Here is a 19,611-nt window from a genome sequence, read left to right as displayed (position 1 = left end):
CATGAAATGATTCTCCCTTCACTTCCCCTACTTTCCTGTTGGAGAAGTGACTAATTGGCCTGGCTGACAGTAGTAATTCAGAATATAGGAAATCAGGGAAACTAGTCTGTGCCACACTATGCTGTGGCATTGCATTTTCAGAATTCAATGGCTTATGCCACATACACAGACACCAATATTGAAAATTCCTTACATCATTGAGCTTCAGTGGAAATGAATGCCACATAGCGTTGGTAAAATACCCTGCAGCTGCTGCAATACATTCCTCACGGGAGGATGATCCTTAGTGTTGTGGCCCATATTTATCACTTAATCGACAATCTGCTTTTTCGTGTTACCTTGTCATCACATTTCTGTTTGTGTATGCAAAATAGCTACTGCATATCCTATGCTACAATGGTAACTATACTTTAAAAGTTGGCTGTAAAGCATTTTGAGATATCTGGTGTTCATGAAAACGTGATATAATTGCAAGTTTTTTTTTCATAAACAAAAACATTCTCTTGTTAAAAATACACTTATGCCTACTTTAATGCACAGGGAAATCAAGGGATGTTGTCTACAATGGATTATAAGAAAGCTTTTGACCCAGTATCACACAAAAGGCTGGTTAACAAAATTAAGGCACATGGAATAGGAGGGTCAGTGTCAGTTTGACTAAGGCTTAAGGACAGAAAGCAGAGAGTCACGGTAAATTGTTGTTTTACAGATTGGAGGACGGTACACAGTGGACTTCCCCAGGGATCAATGCTAGCACCACTGCTTTTCTGATATATATATATGAAAATGACTTGGATATTGGAATACAGAGTAAAATTTCAAAATTTACTGACAATATCAAAATTGGACAATGAGGATGATAACAACTGATTTTAACAGTACATAGATAGGCCAGCAGAATGAACAGACAAGTGGCAGTTTAAATTTAATACCAAGAAATGTGAGGTAATCCATTTTGGCAGAAGGAGTAGGCAGAGGCAATATAGAGTTAATGGCACAGTTCTGGATAAAGTACAGTGTCCCTGTCCAAGGGACCTGGGGGTTCTTGTGCATAGTCCTTGAAGGTGTATTATTGTGATTTATTGTAAAGGTAGGTTAATAGTGGGATTTGGATTAGTTTCTCTCTGTGAGATTGTGTGTGTGTGTGTGTGTGTGTGTGTGGGGTGGAGTGGGGGGGAGGTTTAATTGAATTGCAGACAACTAGTCTGGAGTTCTAAGATATCAGAAGGGAAGCTAGGTTTGAAATGCTAAATACGTAAACATGGCTGAAGTTTTAGAATGTGAGGTGTGAAGAACATTTGCATTTTTAGATAAACCAGAGTCATGAATTTCAGAGATGGTAAGGTGTTACACCTAGCCATAAGAGGCTAAGCCAAACAGTGTGTTTATTTTTCCCAAAGATTACTGACAATATGAGTGCTATGAAAGATTTATATTATGGAAAAAGTAAAAGTTGCAAAAACATATTGGAACAATGGGATTTATATTAAAAAGGGAGAAACATGTTTAAAGGAGCTGAGGTTATGTGTAAACCGAAGGCATTCTAAGATCTAACAAGTGCGAAAAGCCGCCAGCCTGTATGTATCAAATTGCTGTCTACATGAACCAAAGCTAAGAAAGCTCACTATGAATATCACAGTCCAGGGTATTGTGTGCTTTGCCTGGGTCTGTTGAAATCTATTTTGTTTTACTGTTGTCTTAACGGAATTGTAATTGGGAGCAAAATTAATTAGGAGATTTAGGAGTTATTATAGTAGTAATTTGTAGATCTATGTATGTGCTTAAAAACCTTTTTCTTCTATTAATAAATGTTTAGTTTTGTAAAAAAAACCCTAAGACTCAGTGGACTTATTACTACTGAATTCAAGACACGTTTCTCGAAATAAAAATACAGTTGTGGCAGCTGTTTCAAATTTCCCTCGGATTTGAGCAGCTCAGCATTTACCATCCGCTGTGTCATAACAGGCAGGAAATATTCAGCAATTAGGTAGCAAAGCATATGGGATCTTGGGCTTCATAAATTGAAAAATTTGAGTAGAAAAGCAGTGAAGTTATGCTGAATCTTTATAAGGCTCTGGTTAAGCCGCAACAATAGTAATGCACCCAGTTCAGATCATTACACTTTGTGAAGCACATGAGGGTCCTTGAGAGGGTGCAGAGGAGATTTATCAGAGTGGGTCCATGGATGGGGAATGTTAGCTATATTGTTAGGTTGGAGAAGCTGGGATTGTTGTCCTTGGAGCAATGGACTTTACATAGAGGTGTACAAGATTATAAAAGGTTGCATAATAATGCAGACAAAGAAAACTATTCCCATTAGCTGATGGTACAGGTACTAGGGGGCACAGATTTAAGCTTTTGCACAATAAATGCAGGGGGGATGTGAGGAACAACTTTTCTTTTAATGCTGTGAGGGTAATGACCTAGATCTTGCTGTCTACGAGGGTGGTGGAAGCTGAGACAATGGATGATTTCAAAAGGAAATTGGATGGACACTTGAAATAAATAAACTTGCAGGGGTGTGAGGATATAGTATGAGATTGGAACAGACTGGATTGGTCTACAGGGAGCTGGCATGGACTTGATGGACTGAATGGCCTCCTTCTGTATCATAATGACTCTGTGACATGGTATTCAGGTTCAATTGAATAAAAATCCTGATAACAAATGGCAAAAGGTAAAGATTTTAGTTTCTCAAGTAACTTGACAAAATGCTATAGCAACGAAATTGTCAAGGCTCATTTGCCCATACAATCTCACTTGGTTCAGTTAGTAGTCAAAAGGCCATTGGTTGAACTGCCACATCTGGATTTCAGGACATAATCTAGGATGGCACACGAGTCCAGCACCGAGTGCTATATTGTTCAAGTCAGTGCCTTTTGAATGAGATGTTAAATTAAGACCCCACCTATTAATGTTAATGATCCCATAGGGTTATTCGAAGAGCATATAGGTTTCCTAGTGTCCTGACCAGCTTTCTTCCCTTATGCAACACCACCAAATACCGATTATCTGGTCATTCATGTCACTGCCACTTGTGGGACATGTGCACAAAATGGCTTCTGTATGTGCTTACATAACCACAGTCACTCCACATCAAAGTGAGTAATTGCCCTTGAATTGTTTTGGGGTGTTTCTGGGACCTTAAGATTTCTTCCTCTCTTTTCATTATAGCCAAACTGACCCTGGAAATGATTGCATGATGAAAATATCAATAGTAATATTCTTCACCTTGATGAGCATTAGAATGTTGTAACAGAGGAGCCCCAAAATTTCTGATACGGACAGGAGGGGGGTTAATTTAAACAGCACAAATTTCTCCTCTCACCACCGTCTGCAAACAGGAAGGGGTTTTTGATTTGCTTCCCCCTTTATAAGCAGTGGCGTGTTTCCCAACCCCTTGGTTTTGGTGCGATCCAATTTCTATTAATAATCCCACAGCAAACTCAAGATAGGATGAACTCAAAGGGTTAGTTTATTTGCACACACAAACTGCAGGAGGAGGGTTGCAACCATAGAACCATAGAAAAGTTACGGCACAAAAAGAGGCCATTCAGCCCATCATGTCTGTGCCGGCCAGAAAAGGATGAAAAAGAAACTAGCCGCTCATTTAAATCCCACTTTCCAGCACCTGGTCTGTAGCCTTGCAGGTTACAGTGCTTCAGATACTGATATAATTACCTTTTAAATGAGTTGAGCATTTCAGCTTCAACCACCGATTTAGGCAGTGAATTCCAGAAGTCCATCACACTCTGGGTGAAAAAGTTTTTCCTCATGTCCCCTCTAAACCTTCTACCAATCACCTTAAGGCTATGAGCCCTGGTAATTGACCCTCAGCTAGGGGAAACAAGTCTTTACTGTCTACCCTATCTAGGCCCCTCATAATTGTGTACACCTCAATTAGGTCACCCCTCAGCCTCCTCTGTTCTAAGAAAAACAACCCTAGTCTATCCAATCTTTCCTCACAGCTGTGATTTTTAAGCCCTGGAAGCATTCCTGTAAATCTTCACTGTACTCTTTCCAGAGCAACCATGACCTTCCCGTAATGTGGTGACCAGAACCGTACACAAAATTCCAGCTGCGACCTAACCAGCATTTTACACAGTTCCATCATTACATCGCTGCTTTTGTATTCAATACCTCGTCCAATAAAGAAAAGCATTCCATATGTTTTCTTTACCACCTTATCCACTCATGAATTGCTTTGGGGTATTTCTGGGGCCTGAAGATTTCTTTCTCTCTTTTCATTATAGCCAAACTGACTCTGGGAATGAGTGCATGATGAAAATATCAACACTAATATCCTTCACCTTGATGAGCATTAGAATGTTGTAACAGACGAGCCCCAAAATTTCTGATACAGACAGGAGGGGGGTTAATTTAAACAGCATAAATTTCTCCTCTCACCACCTGTCTGCGAACAGAAAGGGGTTTTTGATTTGCTTCCCCCTTTATAAGCAGCGGCGTATTTCCCAACCCCTTGGTTTTGATGTGATCCAATTCCTATTAATAACCCCACCTGCCACCTTCAGGGACCTGTAGACATGCACTCCAAGGTCTCTCACTTACTCAACCCCTCTCAATATCCTCCTGTTTATTGAGTATTCCCTTGCTTTGTTTGCCCTCCCCAAATGCATTACCTCAAACTTTTCTGGATTGCATTCCATTTGCCACTTTTCTGCCTACTCAACCAAACCATTGATATCATTCTGGAGACAACAGCTTCACTGTCAACTGCACGGCCAATTTTGGTGTATCTGCAAATTTCCCAATCATACTTCCCCCATTTATGTCCAAACATTAATATATACAACAAACAACAAGGGCCCCAACACTGAGCCCTGAGGAACACCACTGCAAACCGTTTTCCATTCACAAAATCATTCATCGACCATTACCCTTTGTTTTGCTGTCACTGAGCCAATTTTGGATCCAACTTGCTACCTTCTGTGTATCCCATGGAATCTCACTTTTCTGACCAGTCTGCCATGTGGGACCTTGTCAAATGCCTTACTAAAATCCATGTAGACATCATCCATTGCACTCAATCCTCAATTGCATCAATCCTCCTTGGTACTTCCTTTGCCTCCTTTGCATTCTTACAGTAAAAGAGGGATAGAAAAAAGAAATATTTAGGGCAGGATCTTCTGCCTGTCAGGCGGGCCAGTCGGGAGCTGGCAGGTGCAGGGCTGATCGCCGCCTGTGACCGGCTGTGCGCCGTCATTTTATACGGGCGGGCCAATTAAGGCCCACCTAGTGTGAAGCGTGCCCAGTAGCGCTCAGTGCTACCTGTGCGGGCGGGGGGTGGAGGGAGAGTTGGGGCCTGTGCACTTTCACGCATGCACGGAGCTGCCTCAGGGAGATAAAGTTCAAATTGAAAATTGAAAATAAAGAAAAAATAAAATTATTCAGACATGTCCCCTCATGTGACAGTGTCACATGGGCTGGGACATGTTTATGAATTGTCATGAAAATTTTTATTTAATTAATAAGACTTTCATGAAACCTCATCCCCGCCCGTGGATGAGGTTTCTTGCAAAATGCGAAGGCCACTTGGGCTCTTTGGTTGCCCGCCAACTTTAAGGTTGGATGGGCAGCCCTGTCAATTAGTTTCATTGCTGTATTGATGGCCTTAACAGGCTTTTGACAGTTTGGCGGGTGCGTATCTGACTCCGGTGCACGCCCGCCAAACAAAAGATCAGAATTACGCACGGTGAAGACAGGACGCACACTCGACGTCACCGCACGTCATTTTACGCGTCGGCGTGCGGGGCCCGCCCCTGCATGCCAAAAGGAAAATTCTGCCCTTACAGTGCCGAAACCACAGAGAAAAGAAATATTGTTTCACATGGGTTCTAGGGTCTATAATCAAAGTCCAATGAGGTATTCCTTCATGGAGTTCGGTAAGCTGCTGGATCATTCACTTTTCCAGTGGTGTTGACTTCACACAATGATATAGGCATGCAGAGAGGATTCAGTCTTGTACACAATGGTACAGGCTTTGCAGTAGAGGCACTGTTGATAGGGCCGGTGTCCAACCTGAGCCAGAGCTCCTCGTCTGTGATGCTTCTAGTTAGGTGAAAAAATGGCAGACTGAGACTTTGCAGTTCCACAAGGCAATATTACTGGTATCCCAAGCTGAAGGTCCATGTCACATGACTCCCACCTCTCTAATCTGGCTTTGACAAAGGGACGTGTATCCCTAGTCTGGGTCCCCGAGATTGTTAAATGTCTGAACCATTAAGAATTGAAAGGAAGGTTGTGGGGCCCTTTGTCTTAGCAGATGAGTGGACTCCGGTTGGCCAGACCTGGGTTATGAAATGCAGATGGCCTTTGTATAGCTCTCTGAGTTTGGTCTGTGCAGCCCACACGGAGGCCATTAGTGGTTCTTCAGGGATAATGAGGTTTAAGTTTCTTTGATACTGCCAGATAGCTCCTTTTGTTTGGGTCACAGACAGACATAAATTCAGCCATTTTAAGTCTGCGCTCAGTTTGAAATTTTTTGAGGTAGCAATGAGCATATCTCTATATATTTTATAAAAATATATAAAGGTGAGGTTTTAGTCCCTGATAAATATATCAAAGTTTTCAGGAATGTTAGCATTATTGCAATATAGTAAGCTTCTTATTAATGTTTCAGCACATATAAAGCTACATTTGAGTCAAGCATTTAATCAAATTTGCATTTTCATGCATTATAAGTGTTTTGAAATATTCTAAACTTCCTTAGCTTCATTACTGTAATGAATCATTTGAAGACTCTGTAGCTTAATTTGAATAACATATATTAATCCAATAACAGAAATAGCCTGTGATAGTGACTTAAACCTTTATTAAGCCCCTGATGTCAAGCTCAACTCTAGTTGACACAAATAGGAGTTACAAAATGTACATCCAACCAAATTAAAATGTAAGGCCAGGTAATATTACATAATGGAATCAAACTGGGAAATTAATTCCATTTTGTGGTTTAGATAATTCAGTCTGATTTTTTGTTTGATGTATTTTTTTTTAAAACCACGTTCATAATATGTCATATTTAGTCATTTTTTTGGTACAGCAACACCTCTTGGTGGAATGGCGATACTAGGTACGATGTAAAAGATGTTTAACATGAAGAATAGTAAGATCACGTGACCAAAGGGATACTACACATAGTTGTGTAAATGTTATTGAAAAATACTTAAATATTAAGCAATTGTATAGAATTTATATTGTTTTGAATTTCTTAAAATGTTCCACTGAGACTCATACATGCCCAGACCTTCAGGTATTTATTTTAAACGAAAAGAAAGTCAATAACAATTAATAGGACTGCTGCGTGATTGCACCCGTCTCTGTTTCTACATCTCTTCATGTTCACATTGTAGCTGCAGTTTCTCCATCAGCTGGATTATTGTGACCTGGACTACGAATAACTCCATGGCAACTGCCAATGTTGCTCAGCAACTAATGGAAAGGAGATTCAAGAACATCACTTACATCCTCTCTTATTTAAAAATCGTAACCTAAAAATCAATCCAAAATATAGTGAATATTGTTAACTAAAGGCCACTGGCTCACACATTAGTCAAGATAGAATTTCAAATTCAGTCTTAGAGTCGGACAACCAATCTATGCCACAGCTACACAGTTCCTGATATTCTTCAGATTTAATATTTCATTGGTTTTATGGTGTTTGAAAATCACATCAAATTTTATTCTACCACCTATTTCAACAACTTGTTCGCCATGTTTTATACTTTCTACATCACTACGTAATGCTGTGAACATTATGGCCAGGGTTTTCCGGTCGTCGGGCGGGCTCAGCGGGGACGAGCGGGAATCCTGTGAAATGGACTGTCACCTGGGATCGGGCCCCGACCACGATTTCACGCTGGCTGGCCAATTAACGGCCAGCCAGCGTGAATCGCACGCTGCACCACTCAGCGCTGCTGGGATGGAGGAGGGGGGGAGGAGGGCAAGTGTGGAAGTTCGTACATGCGCACGGTTGCACACAATAAAAGCTCATTGAGGCACAGAGCTGCCTCAGGGAGCTGAAGATTTTTAAAATAAAGAATTTAAAAATGTTAAAAACATGTCCCCTCGAAAATTTTGTAAAAAAAAAAATCACTGATTGAAACCTCATCCCGCCTGTGGATGAGGTTTCGCAAAAAATCCAAAGGCCGCCTGGCCAATTCACCTGCCCGCCAACTGTAAGGTTGGCCAGACAGCGAAAAATTTACTTTAATTATGACTTTAATGGCCTTAATAGGCTGCTTAATTGTTGGCGGGCACGCTCCCGACTCCCATGCACGCCTGCTGACCGAAATATCGTGCAAGTACGCGATGACGTTGGGATGCTTGCCCGACGTCATCACGTGTCATTTTACGCTCGTTTAGGTCGGGCGAATGCCCGCCCAATGAATGAAATATTCTGCCCTATATTTTGGAGCTAAAACATGGCAATTAAACCATGCAGCAATGTTATGTGTATGTAGAATTGATTTTTCTTTTTGTATTCCATTTTTCCATTGGCCTATCATAAAATTAGCTAGGTTACTGCACAAGTAGACAAGCTGAATTATTTCAATCTTAATATTTGGACTGAAGATATCATTACAGAATGATTTCCCATTTGTTATGCTTCAAAACATACCACAGTAAACTGATAATTATAGACTAAATTTAAATTTTTAACACAAAATATGTGGCATATAACACTATATGGTGGCTATTATATATACACAACAATATGAATTTGTATAGCACCTTTAATGTAGGATCACATCCCTAGGCACTACGTGGGAGCATAATCAGACAAGATTGACAGAGAGCCAAAGGAGGGATGAGGATAGGTAGCTAATAGCATTGTTAAAGAGTTAGATTTTAAGAAGGGGATCAATCTTCAAAAACTCTCTAGATTCAGGAATTGAACTGAATTGAATTGAAAATGGCTAACATAATGCCATTATTAAGGAAGGGTGGAGAGATGCACCAGGAAATTACAGACCTGTTAGCCTAACAGATGTGGCGACGTTACTGGAATCTACTATTGGAGATAAAGTTGCGAAGCACTTGAACAAAAATGAACTGACCAGAGCAAGCCTGCATCAATTTACAAAGGTTAAGACGTTACAACTAACCTAGTTGATTTTTTCATGTCATAATGATAAGGGAATATATATGGATATTCCCTTCCAGGAGGCATTTGATAATGTGCCATACAAACAAAAATGACAGCAGGTGGAACTGGAAGCAATCTTTTGGCATGGGTAGGAAACTGCTTAGGAAATAGGAGAGAGTAAGGAACTGGGGTATGTAGTCCAATTGGCAGAATGTGACATGTAGTGTTTCCCCAGTAATCTCAGATTTTCACTATATCTATAAATGACTTAGATAAAGAAATAAAAAGTCGAGTTTCATATCCAAGTTTGTTGACAACATGGCTTTGGGTTGCACAGTAAGTAATATACATGAGAGCAGAAAATTGCAAAGGGACATTTATGGATTAAGTGAGTGGGCAAAATTGTGGCTGATAGAGTTCAATGTGGTGGTCATCCGCTTTGGACCAAAGAAAGATAGGTCAGTGTTTTCAAAAATGGCATAAAGCTATAACTGTGAGAAAGAGAGGTTTAGGAGTTTCTGTGGAGAAGTCATTAAAAACTAGCTGACACATGCAAAAAATCATTACAAAAGCTAATGGAAGTTTGGCCTTTATCTCAAGGAGTCTGGAATACAAAGCAATGGAAGTTATGTTATAATTGTATAGAGCTCTGTTTAGACTGCATCTGCTCAGTTCTGAGAACTGCACCTCAGGAAGGATGGAGTGCAGTGCAGATTCTCCAGATTTAAACTGGGATTAAAAGGGCTAAATAGTGAGGACAAATTGCAGAGATTTGGTTTACATTACCTTGAGTGTAGAAGATTAAGGGATGATCTAATTGAGGTATTAAAGATGATTTAAGGATTTGATAGGGTAGATGGTGAGAAACTACTTCCTCTGGTGGGAGAGCCCAGAACAAGAGGGTGTAGCCTTAAAATTAGAAATTAGACATCAGGGGTGAAGACAGGAAGCACTAATTCTCCACACAAAATGGAGTGGAAATCTGAAACTTTCTCCTTCAAAAAGCTGTTGGAGTTAGGCCAATTGAACATTTCAAACTGAGATTTATTTTAGGCAGGGGTATTAAGGGATATGGACCAAGGTGAGTAAATGGAGTTAAGGTACAGATCAGCCATGGTTAACTGAATGATAGAACAGGTTCGAGGGGCTGAATGCCCTACTCCTGTTCCTACAAGTGGATGCGGGGGTGAGGGAGGGGTGCAAGCAGAGCTTGTTGAAGCAGAATGCCAAGGCTTTGTGCCTCTTGTTTCAGCCTGAAGTGATAACTGAGAAAGCTGATGGAGTCGAGGCTACTGTCCTTAATATCTTATAAGCAGCTACAATAGCCTAGATTTGTGCATGTGGATCAGCAGCTTCAAATGCTCAGCTAAATACCACAACAATGCTCTTTGCCCCAGGTTATCTGGAGCACTGTCACTGCAGATCTACTAAGAAAATAAAAAAGTTTATTTGTATGAAAGATTTGCCTGCAAACTACTGACTAAGATATAATAGATTTGCCAGATTAATGTTTTGATTCAGGTTGCAACCAATGGCCATCCTAATTATTTACCGGAGCTTACTGCCTTATGCGTTGGAAGATTATAATCTGTGAAGCCTTTTTATCATTTAGCTTTGCCATAGCACATGGTAACTGCTCATGTGCACTTCTGATCTGCCAGAAATCAATTGAAGGAGTGACCTAGAAGTAAGGGAGCAGGACCACATTATCTGATGTCAAATTTTCTTCAAAACAATGGTTCAAACTGTTACAAACATACGAGTTAGGAGCAGGAAAACGCCATTTGGTCCCTTGAGCCTGCTCTGCCATTCAATAAGATTATAGCTGATCTGATTGTGGCTTCAACTCCATATTCCCACCTATCCCCGATATCCTTTCACTCTCTTGTTAGTCAAGAATCGGTGTACCTCTGCCTTAAAAATATTCAATGACCCTTTCTCCACTGTTCTCTGGGAAAGAGTTCCGAAGACTCTCAACCCTCAGAACAAAATTCTCCTCACCTCCATCTTAAATGGGGGACCCCTTATTTTTAAACTGTGTCCCCTAGTTCTCGTCTCTCCCACAAGGGGAAACATGCTTTCAGCATCAACCTTATCAAGTCAGCTCAGGATCTTGTATGTCTCAATATGATCACCTCATTCTTCAAAATTCCAATGGCTACAGGCCCAGCCTCTTCAACCTTTCCTCATATGATAACCCACCATCTCAGGTATCAGTTGAGTGAACCTTTTTTGAACTGCTTCCAACACTTTTATACACTTTCTTAAATAAGGAAACCAAAACTGTACACAGCACTCCAGATGCAGTCTCACAACTGTAGCAAAACATTCCTATTTTTACATTTCATTCCCCTTGCAATAAATGACAACATTCCATTTACTTTCCTAATCACTTGTTGTACCTGCACACTAACTTTTTCTGATTCATGTACCAGGACACCCAGATCCCTCTGTAACTGAGAGAATGATCCATCTAGGCCTCCTCCGGAGGTCCCCAGCATCACAGATGCCAGTCTTCAGCCAATTTGATTTGTTCCAAGTGATTTCAAGAAACAGCTGATGGTACTGGATACTGCAAAGTCTATGGTCCCTAACAACATTCCTGCAATAGTACGGAAGACTTGTGCTCCAGAACTTGCTGTGCCCCTAGCCAAGCTGTTGCAATACAGCTACAACACTGGCATCTACTTGGCAATGTGGAAAATTGCCCAGGTGTGCCCTGTACACCAAAGCAGGACAAATCCAACCCGGTCAATTACTGCCCATCAGTCTACTCCTGATAATCAGTAAAGTGATGGAAGAGGTCATCAACAGTGCTATCAAGCAGCACTTGCTTAGCAATAACCTGCTCACTGACGCTCAGTTTGGGTTCGGCCCGGGTCAGTCAGCTCCTGACCTCATGAGTTCAAACCTTAATTCAAACATGGACAAAAGAACTGAACTCCAGAGGTGAGGTGAGAGTAACTACCCTTGACATCAAGGCAGCGTTTGACCGAGTGTGACATCAAGGAGCCCGAGCAAAACTGGAGTCAATGGGAATCAGGGGGAAAACTCTGCTGGTTGGAGTCATACCTAGCACAAAGGAAGATAGTTGTGGGTTGTTGGAGGTCAATCTTCTCAGTTCCAGGACATCACTGCAGGAGTTCTTCAGGGTAGTGTCCTAGGCCCAACCATCTTCAGCTGCTTCATCAATGGCCTTCCTTCCATAATAAAGTCAGAAGTGGGGATGTTCACTGATCATTGCACAATGTTCAGCACTATTTGCGACTCCTTAGACACTGAAGCAGTCCACGTCCAAATGCAGCAAGATCTAGACAATACCTAGGCTTAGCCTGACAAGTGGCAAGTTACATTCGCACCACACAAGTGCCAGGCAATGACCATCTCCAACGAGAGAATCTAACCATCACCCCTTGACATTCAGTGTCATTACCATCTCTGAATTTCCCGCTATCAACATCCTGGGGGTTACCATTGACCAGAAACTGAACTGGCTAGCGTATAAATACTGTGGCTACAACAGCAGGTCAGAGGCTAGGAATCCGGTGGTGAGTAACGCACCTCCTGACTCCTCAAAGCCTGTCCACCATCTACAAGGCAAAAGTCTGAAGTGTGATGGAATACTCTCCACTTGTCTGCATGGGTGCAGTTCCAACAACACTCGAGAAGCTTGACACCATCCAGGACAAAGCAGCCCGTTTGATTGGTACCACATCCACAAACATGCACTCCCTCCACCATCTCATGTCCACATGTCCGTCCTTGGCTTGCTGCATCGTTCCAGTGAAGCTCAACGCAAACTGGAGGAACAGCACCTCATCTTCTGACTAGGCACTTTACAGCCTTCCGGACTGAATACTGAGTTCAACAATTTTAGATTATGAACTCTCTCCTCCATCCCCACCCCCTTTCCGATTTTCCCCCTCCTTTTTGTTTTTTCCAATAATTTATATAGATTTTTCTTTTCCCACCTATTTCCATTACTTTTAAATGTATTTCCATCCATTGTTTTATCTCTACCTTTTAGCCTTTTTCGATTCCTTCACCCCACCCCACCCCCACTAGGGCTATCTGTAACTTGCCCGTCCTGCTTTCTACCCTTAATTAGCACATTCCTTTAGATAATATCACCACCTTCAATACCTCTTTGTCCTTTTGTCTGTGACATCTTTTGGTTATCTCCACCTATTACTGGCCCTCTATCCAGCTCTTCTTGTCCCACCCCCCCCCTTAAACCAGCTTATATTTCATCCCTTTTCTATTTTTCCTTAGTTCTGTTGAAGAGTCATGGGGACTCGAAACGTTAACTGTGCTCCTCTCCACAGATGCTGCCAGACCTGCTGAGTTTTTCCAAGTATTTTTGTTTTTGTTTTGGATTTCCAGCATCTGCGGTTTTTTGCTTTATCTCCCTCCACCATCGATGCACAGTGACAGCAGTGTGTACCATCCACAAGATGCACTGCAACAACTCACCAAGGCTCCTTAGACAGCACCTTCCAAACACACAGCCACTACCATCTGGAAGGACAAGGCAGCTGACACATGGGAACACTACCACCTGGAAGTTCCCCTCTAGGCCATAAACCACCCTGACTTGGAAATATATTGCTGTTCCATCACTAGTGCTGGGTCAAAATACTGGAACTCCCTCCCTAACAGCACTGTGGATGTATCTACACCACATGGACTGCAGAGGTTCAAGAAGACAGCTCACCACCACCTTCTCAAATGCAATTAGGGATGGGCAATAAATGCTGGCTGAGCCAGTAATGCCCACATCCCATGAGTGAATTAAAAAAAAAACTCAAAAGTTCTACAATCTCTCTCCATTTAAATAACATACTGCCAAAGTGGACAAGTTCACATTCTCTCACATTATATTCCAAGCCCCAAATTTTTGTCCACTCACTTAACCTACCACTATCCCTTTTCAGGCTCCTTATGTCCTCTTCACAACTTTCTTTCCTACCTATCTTTGTGTCATCAGCAAATTTAGCAAACATACATTTGATCCCTTCATCCGACTCATTGAGATAAATTGTAAATAGTTGATGCCCCACCACTGAACCCTCTGGCTCTCCACTCATCACATCTTGCCAACCCAAAAATGACTCATTTATGCCTACTCTCTGTTTCCTGTAAGCTAACTAATCCTTTACCCATGCTAATATGTTATCCCCTACACCATGAACTCTTATTTTGCATTGTAACCTATGATGTGGCAGCAAGTCAAATGCCTTCTGGAAATCTAAGTACAGCATATCCATAGGTTCCCCTTTATCCACATTTCTTGTTACTTCCTCAAAGAACTCAAATAATTTAGTCAAACACAAAATCCCTTTCACAAAACCAAGTTGATTCTCCTGATTGCATTGATATTTTCTATGTGCCCTGCTATAGCCTCCTTAATAATAGATTCCAGCAATTTCCCTATGACAGATGTTAAGCTAACTGGCTGTAGGTTCCTGTTTTCTGTCTCCCTCCTTTCTTTAAAGAGGAGTCACATTTGCTATTTTCCAAACTGATGGGACCTTTCCAGGATCTAGGGAATTTTGGAAAATTAAAACCAAAGCATCTACTATTAACAGTTATTAACATTTTCAAATCATTACTTTAATATCTGCAACATTGGCAATATTTTTTGAGTCTGTAAAAGCTGCATTCCAATCCAGTGATTTTAATGATATGAACAACCCTTATTGCTTCTCTGTTTGAGTAAAACTGCAGAGGAAATAATTGAGTATATTTTCATCGTAGTGCTCCCAGGAATGAACTTTGCACACCAGAAACATGAATCGGATAACTGAGTGGGCGTTAAAAATTTAGCATTCCAGATCCGTTATTACCATGGTACAGTTAATCCAGGCTGACACTTCAATGAAGTGCTGAGGAAATGCTACACTGTCAGACATGCCAACTTTCAGATGAGACGTTAAATGTCGGCCCTCTCAGGTAGATGTAATTTGAAGAAGAGCACATGTTTTCTGATATCCTGGTCAATACTTATCGCTGAACCAACATCACTAAAACAAATTATTTGGTCATGCTTCGCATTGCTGGTTGTTAAACCTTCCTGTGCACAAACTGCCGACCCTGCTTCACTACATTTTAACAGTGAATAGGCTTCGAAAGTGCTTTATTGGCTGTGGTGTACTTTGAGACCTCCTGAGGTAGTGAAAGGCACTATATAAATGCAAGACCTTTCCTTTATTTTAAGGCTTTAAAGCTGTCATTTGCAATTTATGATATAAAGTTATGTTTATCCTGTGTGCTCATAAAGTATAACAGTTATTTATTCAGTGACAAGACTGATGCATTATGAAATGAGCTTGAATAAATGCCAGAATGTTCAATTTTTCCAGGCCCTGCTGCATTTGCTACTCTGCATAACACTGCATTTCTGCAGTGCTCAGTTCAACCACAAGATGCTGCTACAGTGTTATATCATACCTGCAACTGGAGGCCCAAAAGTATTGCAACAGTGAAATATATTTTTTTCTTTGAGCGTTAATCTTTATAAAAATCATTTTCAGGTGGTTTTGGGGTTCTTCTTTTCACCCTCACCCCTATGCATGCATATGTATATGTGTGTGTTTGTAAATACACAAACACATTATTTAATAATTCTAAAAGCATGACTTTTTAAAAGTTGGCTATTTTAAATCTACAGTCAAGCAAAGGAACGGGAAGACTGCATGTTGGCATAAACTGAATCTCCAAAAATAAAGATAAAGCACCTAGCATCTTTCTAAAGAAAAAGAGAAAGTGGTGACTGCTGGAAATAAATGAGAGACATTAGTATCTGAAAATAGAGAAGATAGATTAACATTCCACAAGGAGCCGGTTCCAATGAAGAATCCACACCCAAACCATGAGCCTATCTTTTCTCTTTCAGGCGATGTTGGGCCTCCTATAGATTTCGGACAGTTTCTGTTTATTTCACCTAGAATCTGCTTAGATCAAAACAATGTTGGTATATACAGCTCTTTTTAGTATATGTTGATTAAACAAACATAGTATCTTGGGGCCCATATCTGCCATTAGTAAATGAATAATATGTAATTAATTTCACAACATCTTTTGATGGGAAGTAATTCAAACATATTTTCTCTAAAATGTTTTAAAGTATATCATGGCAATCAATTTATTTTCCCTGGTGCTGCATTTGGTGCCAGGATGGTAAAAGGTCTTTGAGGTACCCTAAATGAAGTTTCACTGATCTTTAGACAGACATAACTTCTAATTCTCAATTTTATATCCAGGCCACTTTGAGCTAAAATTGCTTAATATAAAATAAAAGTGAACTGGAGTTCACTTTTAGTCCTGGAGCTTTAGGTCATAGAGTCATAGAGTTATAGAGCACAGAAACAGGCCCTTCAGCCCATCATGTCCATGCTGGCCATCAAGCACCTATCTATTCTAATTCCATTATCCAGCATTTGGCCTGTAGCCCTGTATGCTATGGCATACTCATCTAAACATTTCTGAAACGTTGTGAGGATTCCTGCCTTCACCACCCCCTCAGGTAGCATGTTCCAGATTCCAACCACCCTCTGGGTGAAAAAATGTTTCCTCAAATCCCCTCTAAACCTCGTGCCCCTTACCTTAAATCTATGCCCCCTGGTTATTACACCTCAACCATCAGAATTTTCCTTAATAATGATGCATCTATATTAAAACAAGTGTCTGCCTTTCTCTATAGATGAAATGAACATATTACTAATATTGGGGTGAAACAAACTCTAATTCTCATTGCAGTTTGGAATAGATCTCAATACAAATGTATACAGTACCTTGAATTGACGTGTTACCCCACCCAAAACAATTCGTGGATACTGAGTTGAAATAAAACAATGTCATACAGTTAACGCAAATTGGAAACTTCTAACCGATTCTACTGTACTGATATGACATTTTTCCTATGCAAGGGATTATCCAGGTTACAATTAACTCAACTTAAAAACGCACCAAAAAATTCCATCTGCGCCTTACGTGTGGACCACAGTATCTGAGCCTGTCAGCAACACAATTTAATAATTGAAAAAAAAAATTCGCTCTTTGTATCCATCTAACTTGTATTATTAATAGGGGTTTGACTTTTCCTTTTATGTTCCTTGCTGACTGGATGTTAACAGAACACATTTGCAGTGGGTGCCGGATACCTGGCGGCGACCACTCAAAATGGTGAGGAGCCATCGGCTGTTTACAAACAGAACGCGGCAGAGCGGGGGCGATAGACCCGGGGGGGCGAGAGAGAGAGGCGGGGGGGGATCCCCCACTCCCCCCGGGGAGCGGGGCGGTGCCATGCACCTCACTCAGTCCGGTATCGCCGACGGTTCTGGCTCGGCTCGGTTCCACCGTGCCCGGTGAGTGATAGGAGCTGCTTTGAATGTCTTACCCACACACAGCTGGATGACATAGGCGTAGTAGGACCAGCAGGCGATGAGCGCGATGAAGAGGACAGGGATCCAGTACAAGACTCGCTGACACCTCCTCAGGGTGCGGGAACGCGACGGCGCCATCTTCTCCTCGCCTCTGCGGCTTCTCCCCTGTTTGGCGGCGGTGTTGGCGGGGCAGAGCTGGCGGTGCTGGTGCTGAGCTGAACTGCGTTACTGAGAGCTGCGGCCCGCCACCGTGACGTGAGGTCTAAACACTGCACAGCGCAAGCGGGGCTAAACACTGTCAGCTGGCGCTGGCACTGCCACCCCGGACATTACATTGCCATATCATGGATTGTATTAATAATATATCTATAGAATATAATATATATAGCGTCACAACAATTACATTTAATGAATTACAATTAAGAGCTAGCGAATCATCCAGGATGAATGTGATAATTTACCTTTATTTAAAATTGGCATCACACCCGAGCTCGATCATTTAGGATTCGCTGGAAAAGTTAAATGCCTACGTTTTCCATTCAACAAACACTCAGATATTTAATGCAGTGTGATTCATTATGATTAAGCACACCTGTATATGAATGAATTCTGCTTTAACGTCAAAATGTTTTGACTACAATTAGATCCAGAATTTTGAGCATCACTGTTCTGCTCTCATTCCGCGATGGCTAATTCACTGATGAAAGGGAGAATGAAATCCAGTCGCCCACTTGTCACTTGACAAACCCCCCTTCCCCCCATAAAAAAACTTTTCGGGCTACCAGTTTGCAGAAAATAACTGTGGTTAGCTAAAAATTTCAAGCAGCAAAAAGTAATGAAATGTAACACAAGCATGGACAATTAGAAAAGTTGTAGTAATTACCAAAAATGCTTCACGGATAAGAACGAAGCAGTTTTAAATTACGGCCACACAATCATAAACTCAGCTTTAGTAACGATCAGATAGTTTTTGGAAATTCTGTGAACAATTAGGCCGTTTGCGATCCAGATTTCCTGTCGAATTCAAAACTGAATTTAAACCCACAAACCCGACTATTACCAAACCACTTCTAATATTCTGAAACCTTTATCAAACATGGCTATCCCAACGGTCTTCTTGTTGACTTCCCATCTTCCACCCTCCATATACTTCAATTTGTCCAAAATTGCCGCTTCCGTCCCAGAGTCCTGCTTATCCAATGTCCTCCTCCCCGGGTTACACTGGCTCCCAGTCCCCTAATGCAACATATTTAAATTATTTGCTTGTCTATTAATCCCTACATCGCTTCTTCGTAGCCCATTTCTATTACTTCTTCCAGCCCTCTTTTTCCCTCAAATTTTCCATTCTTTTGACTTTGACATCTTATCCATCCCTGGCCCTCTATGCCCCGCCAGCACAGTCACTTTGGTTATACTCTCTGGAATTTTGCACTTTGCCCTCTCTGTGGTCATCTTATTCTCCAGCTTTAAAAGTCTTCTTAAAATCCATCTCTTCAGTCAAACTTTCAGTCATTCTACCTTAATCTCTCGCTTTCTAGCTCAATTTTGGTTTACTTATGCATATTTGTGAGCATCTGAACTTTTTTTTTACATTAACAGTGCTTACATAAATGCTTGCCTTTACTTGAATTATTGCACCCATCATGATAAAGCAATCAGATAAAAGCAAAATACTGCAGATGCTGGAAATCTGAAATAAAAACAAAAATAGCTGGAAAAGCTCAGCAGGTCTGACAGCATCTGTGGAGAGGAAGACAGAGTTAACATTTCGAGTCCGTATATGACTCTTCATCAGAACTAAAGTAAAATAGAAATTAGGTGAAATATAAGCTGTTTGAGGGGGTGGGGGGAGGATGGGACAGGTGGAGCTGGATAGAGGGCCAGTGATAGATGGAGGCAAAGAAGAGATTGCCAAAGATGTCATAGACAAAGGACAAAGGGGTGTTGATGATGGTGATATTAGCTAAAGGATGTGCTAATGGTGACATTAAGGGTAGAAAGCAGGACGAGCAAGTGACAGATGGCTCTAGTGGGGGGTGGGGTAGGGGGAAGGGATCGAAATGGACTAAAAGGCAGAGATAAAACAATGGATGGAAATAAATTTAAAAATAAAAATAGAAA

At 41.2% G+C, this 19,611-nt stretch overlaps 1 protein-coding gene across 3 annotated transcripts in view; it reads right to left on the bottom strand.

Annotated features, from left to right (window-relative positions):
* Nucleotides 1–19,071, bottom strand: part of zdhhc2 (zDHHC palmitoyltransferase 2) — a 183,878-nt gene extending 164,807 nt beyond the window's left edge. For all 3 annotated transcript variants that reach the window (XR_013577521.1, XM_078548420.1, XM_078548406.1), the window contains exon 1: nucleotides 17,505–19,071. Coding sequence is in view for 2 of the 3 variants with exons in the window: in XM_078548420.1 (XP_078404546.1) it covers nucleotides 17,505–17,628 (124 nt within the window). In the remaining variant the exon portion in view is untranslated. The remainder of the gene's footprint in view (nucleotides 1–17,504) is intronic.
* Between the last annotated feature and the right edge of the window lie 540 nt (nucleotides 19,072–19,611).

The sequence above is a fragment of the Cetorhinus maximus genome, chromosome 1, assembly GCF_964194155.1.
Source record: "Cetorhinus maximus chromosome 1, sCetMax3.hap1.1, whole genome shotgun sequence".
In the NCBI taxonomy this organism is placed as follows: Eukaryota; Metazoa; Chordata; class Chondrichthyes; order Lamniformes; family Cetorhinidae; genus Cetorhinus; species Cetorhinus maximus.
The sequence above is the reverse complement of the archived record's forward strand: the minus strand, read 5'-3'. Positions and strand labels throughout refer to the sequence as shown.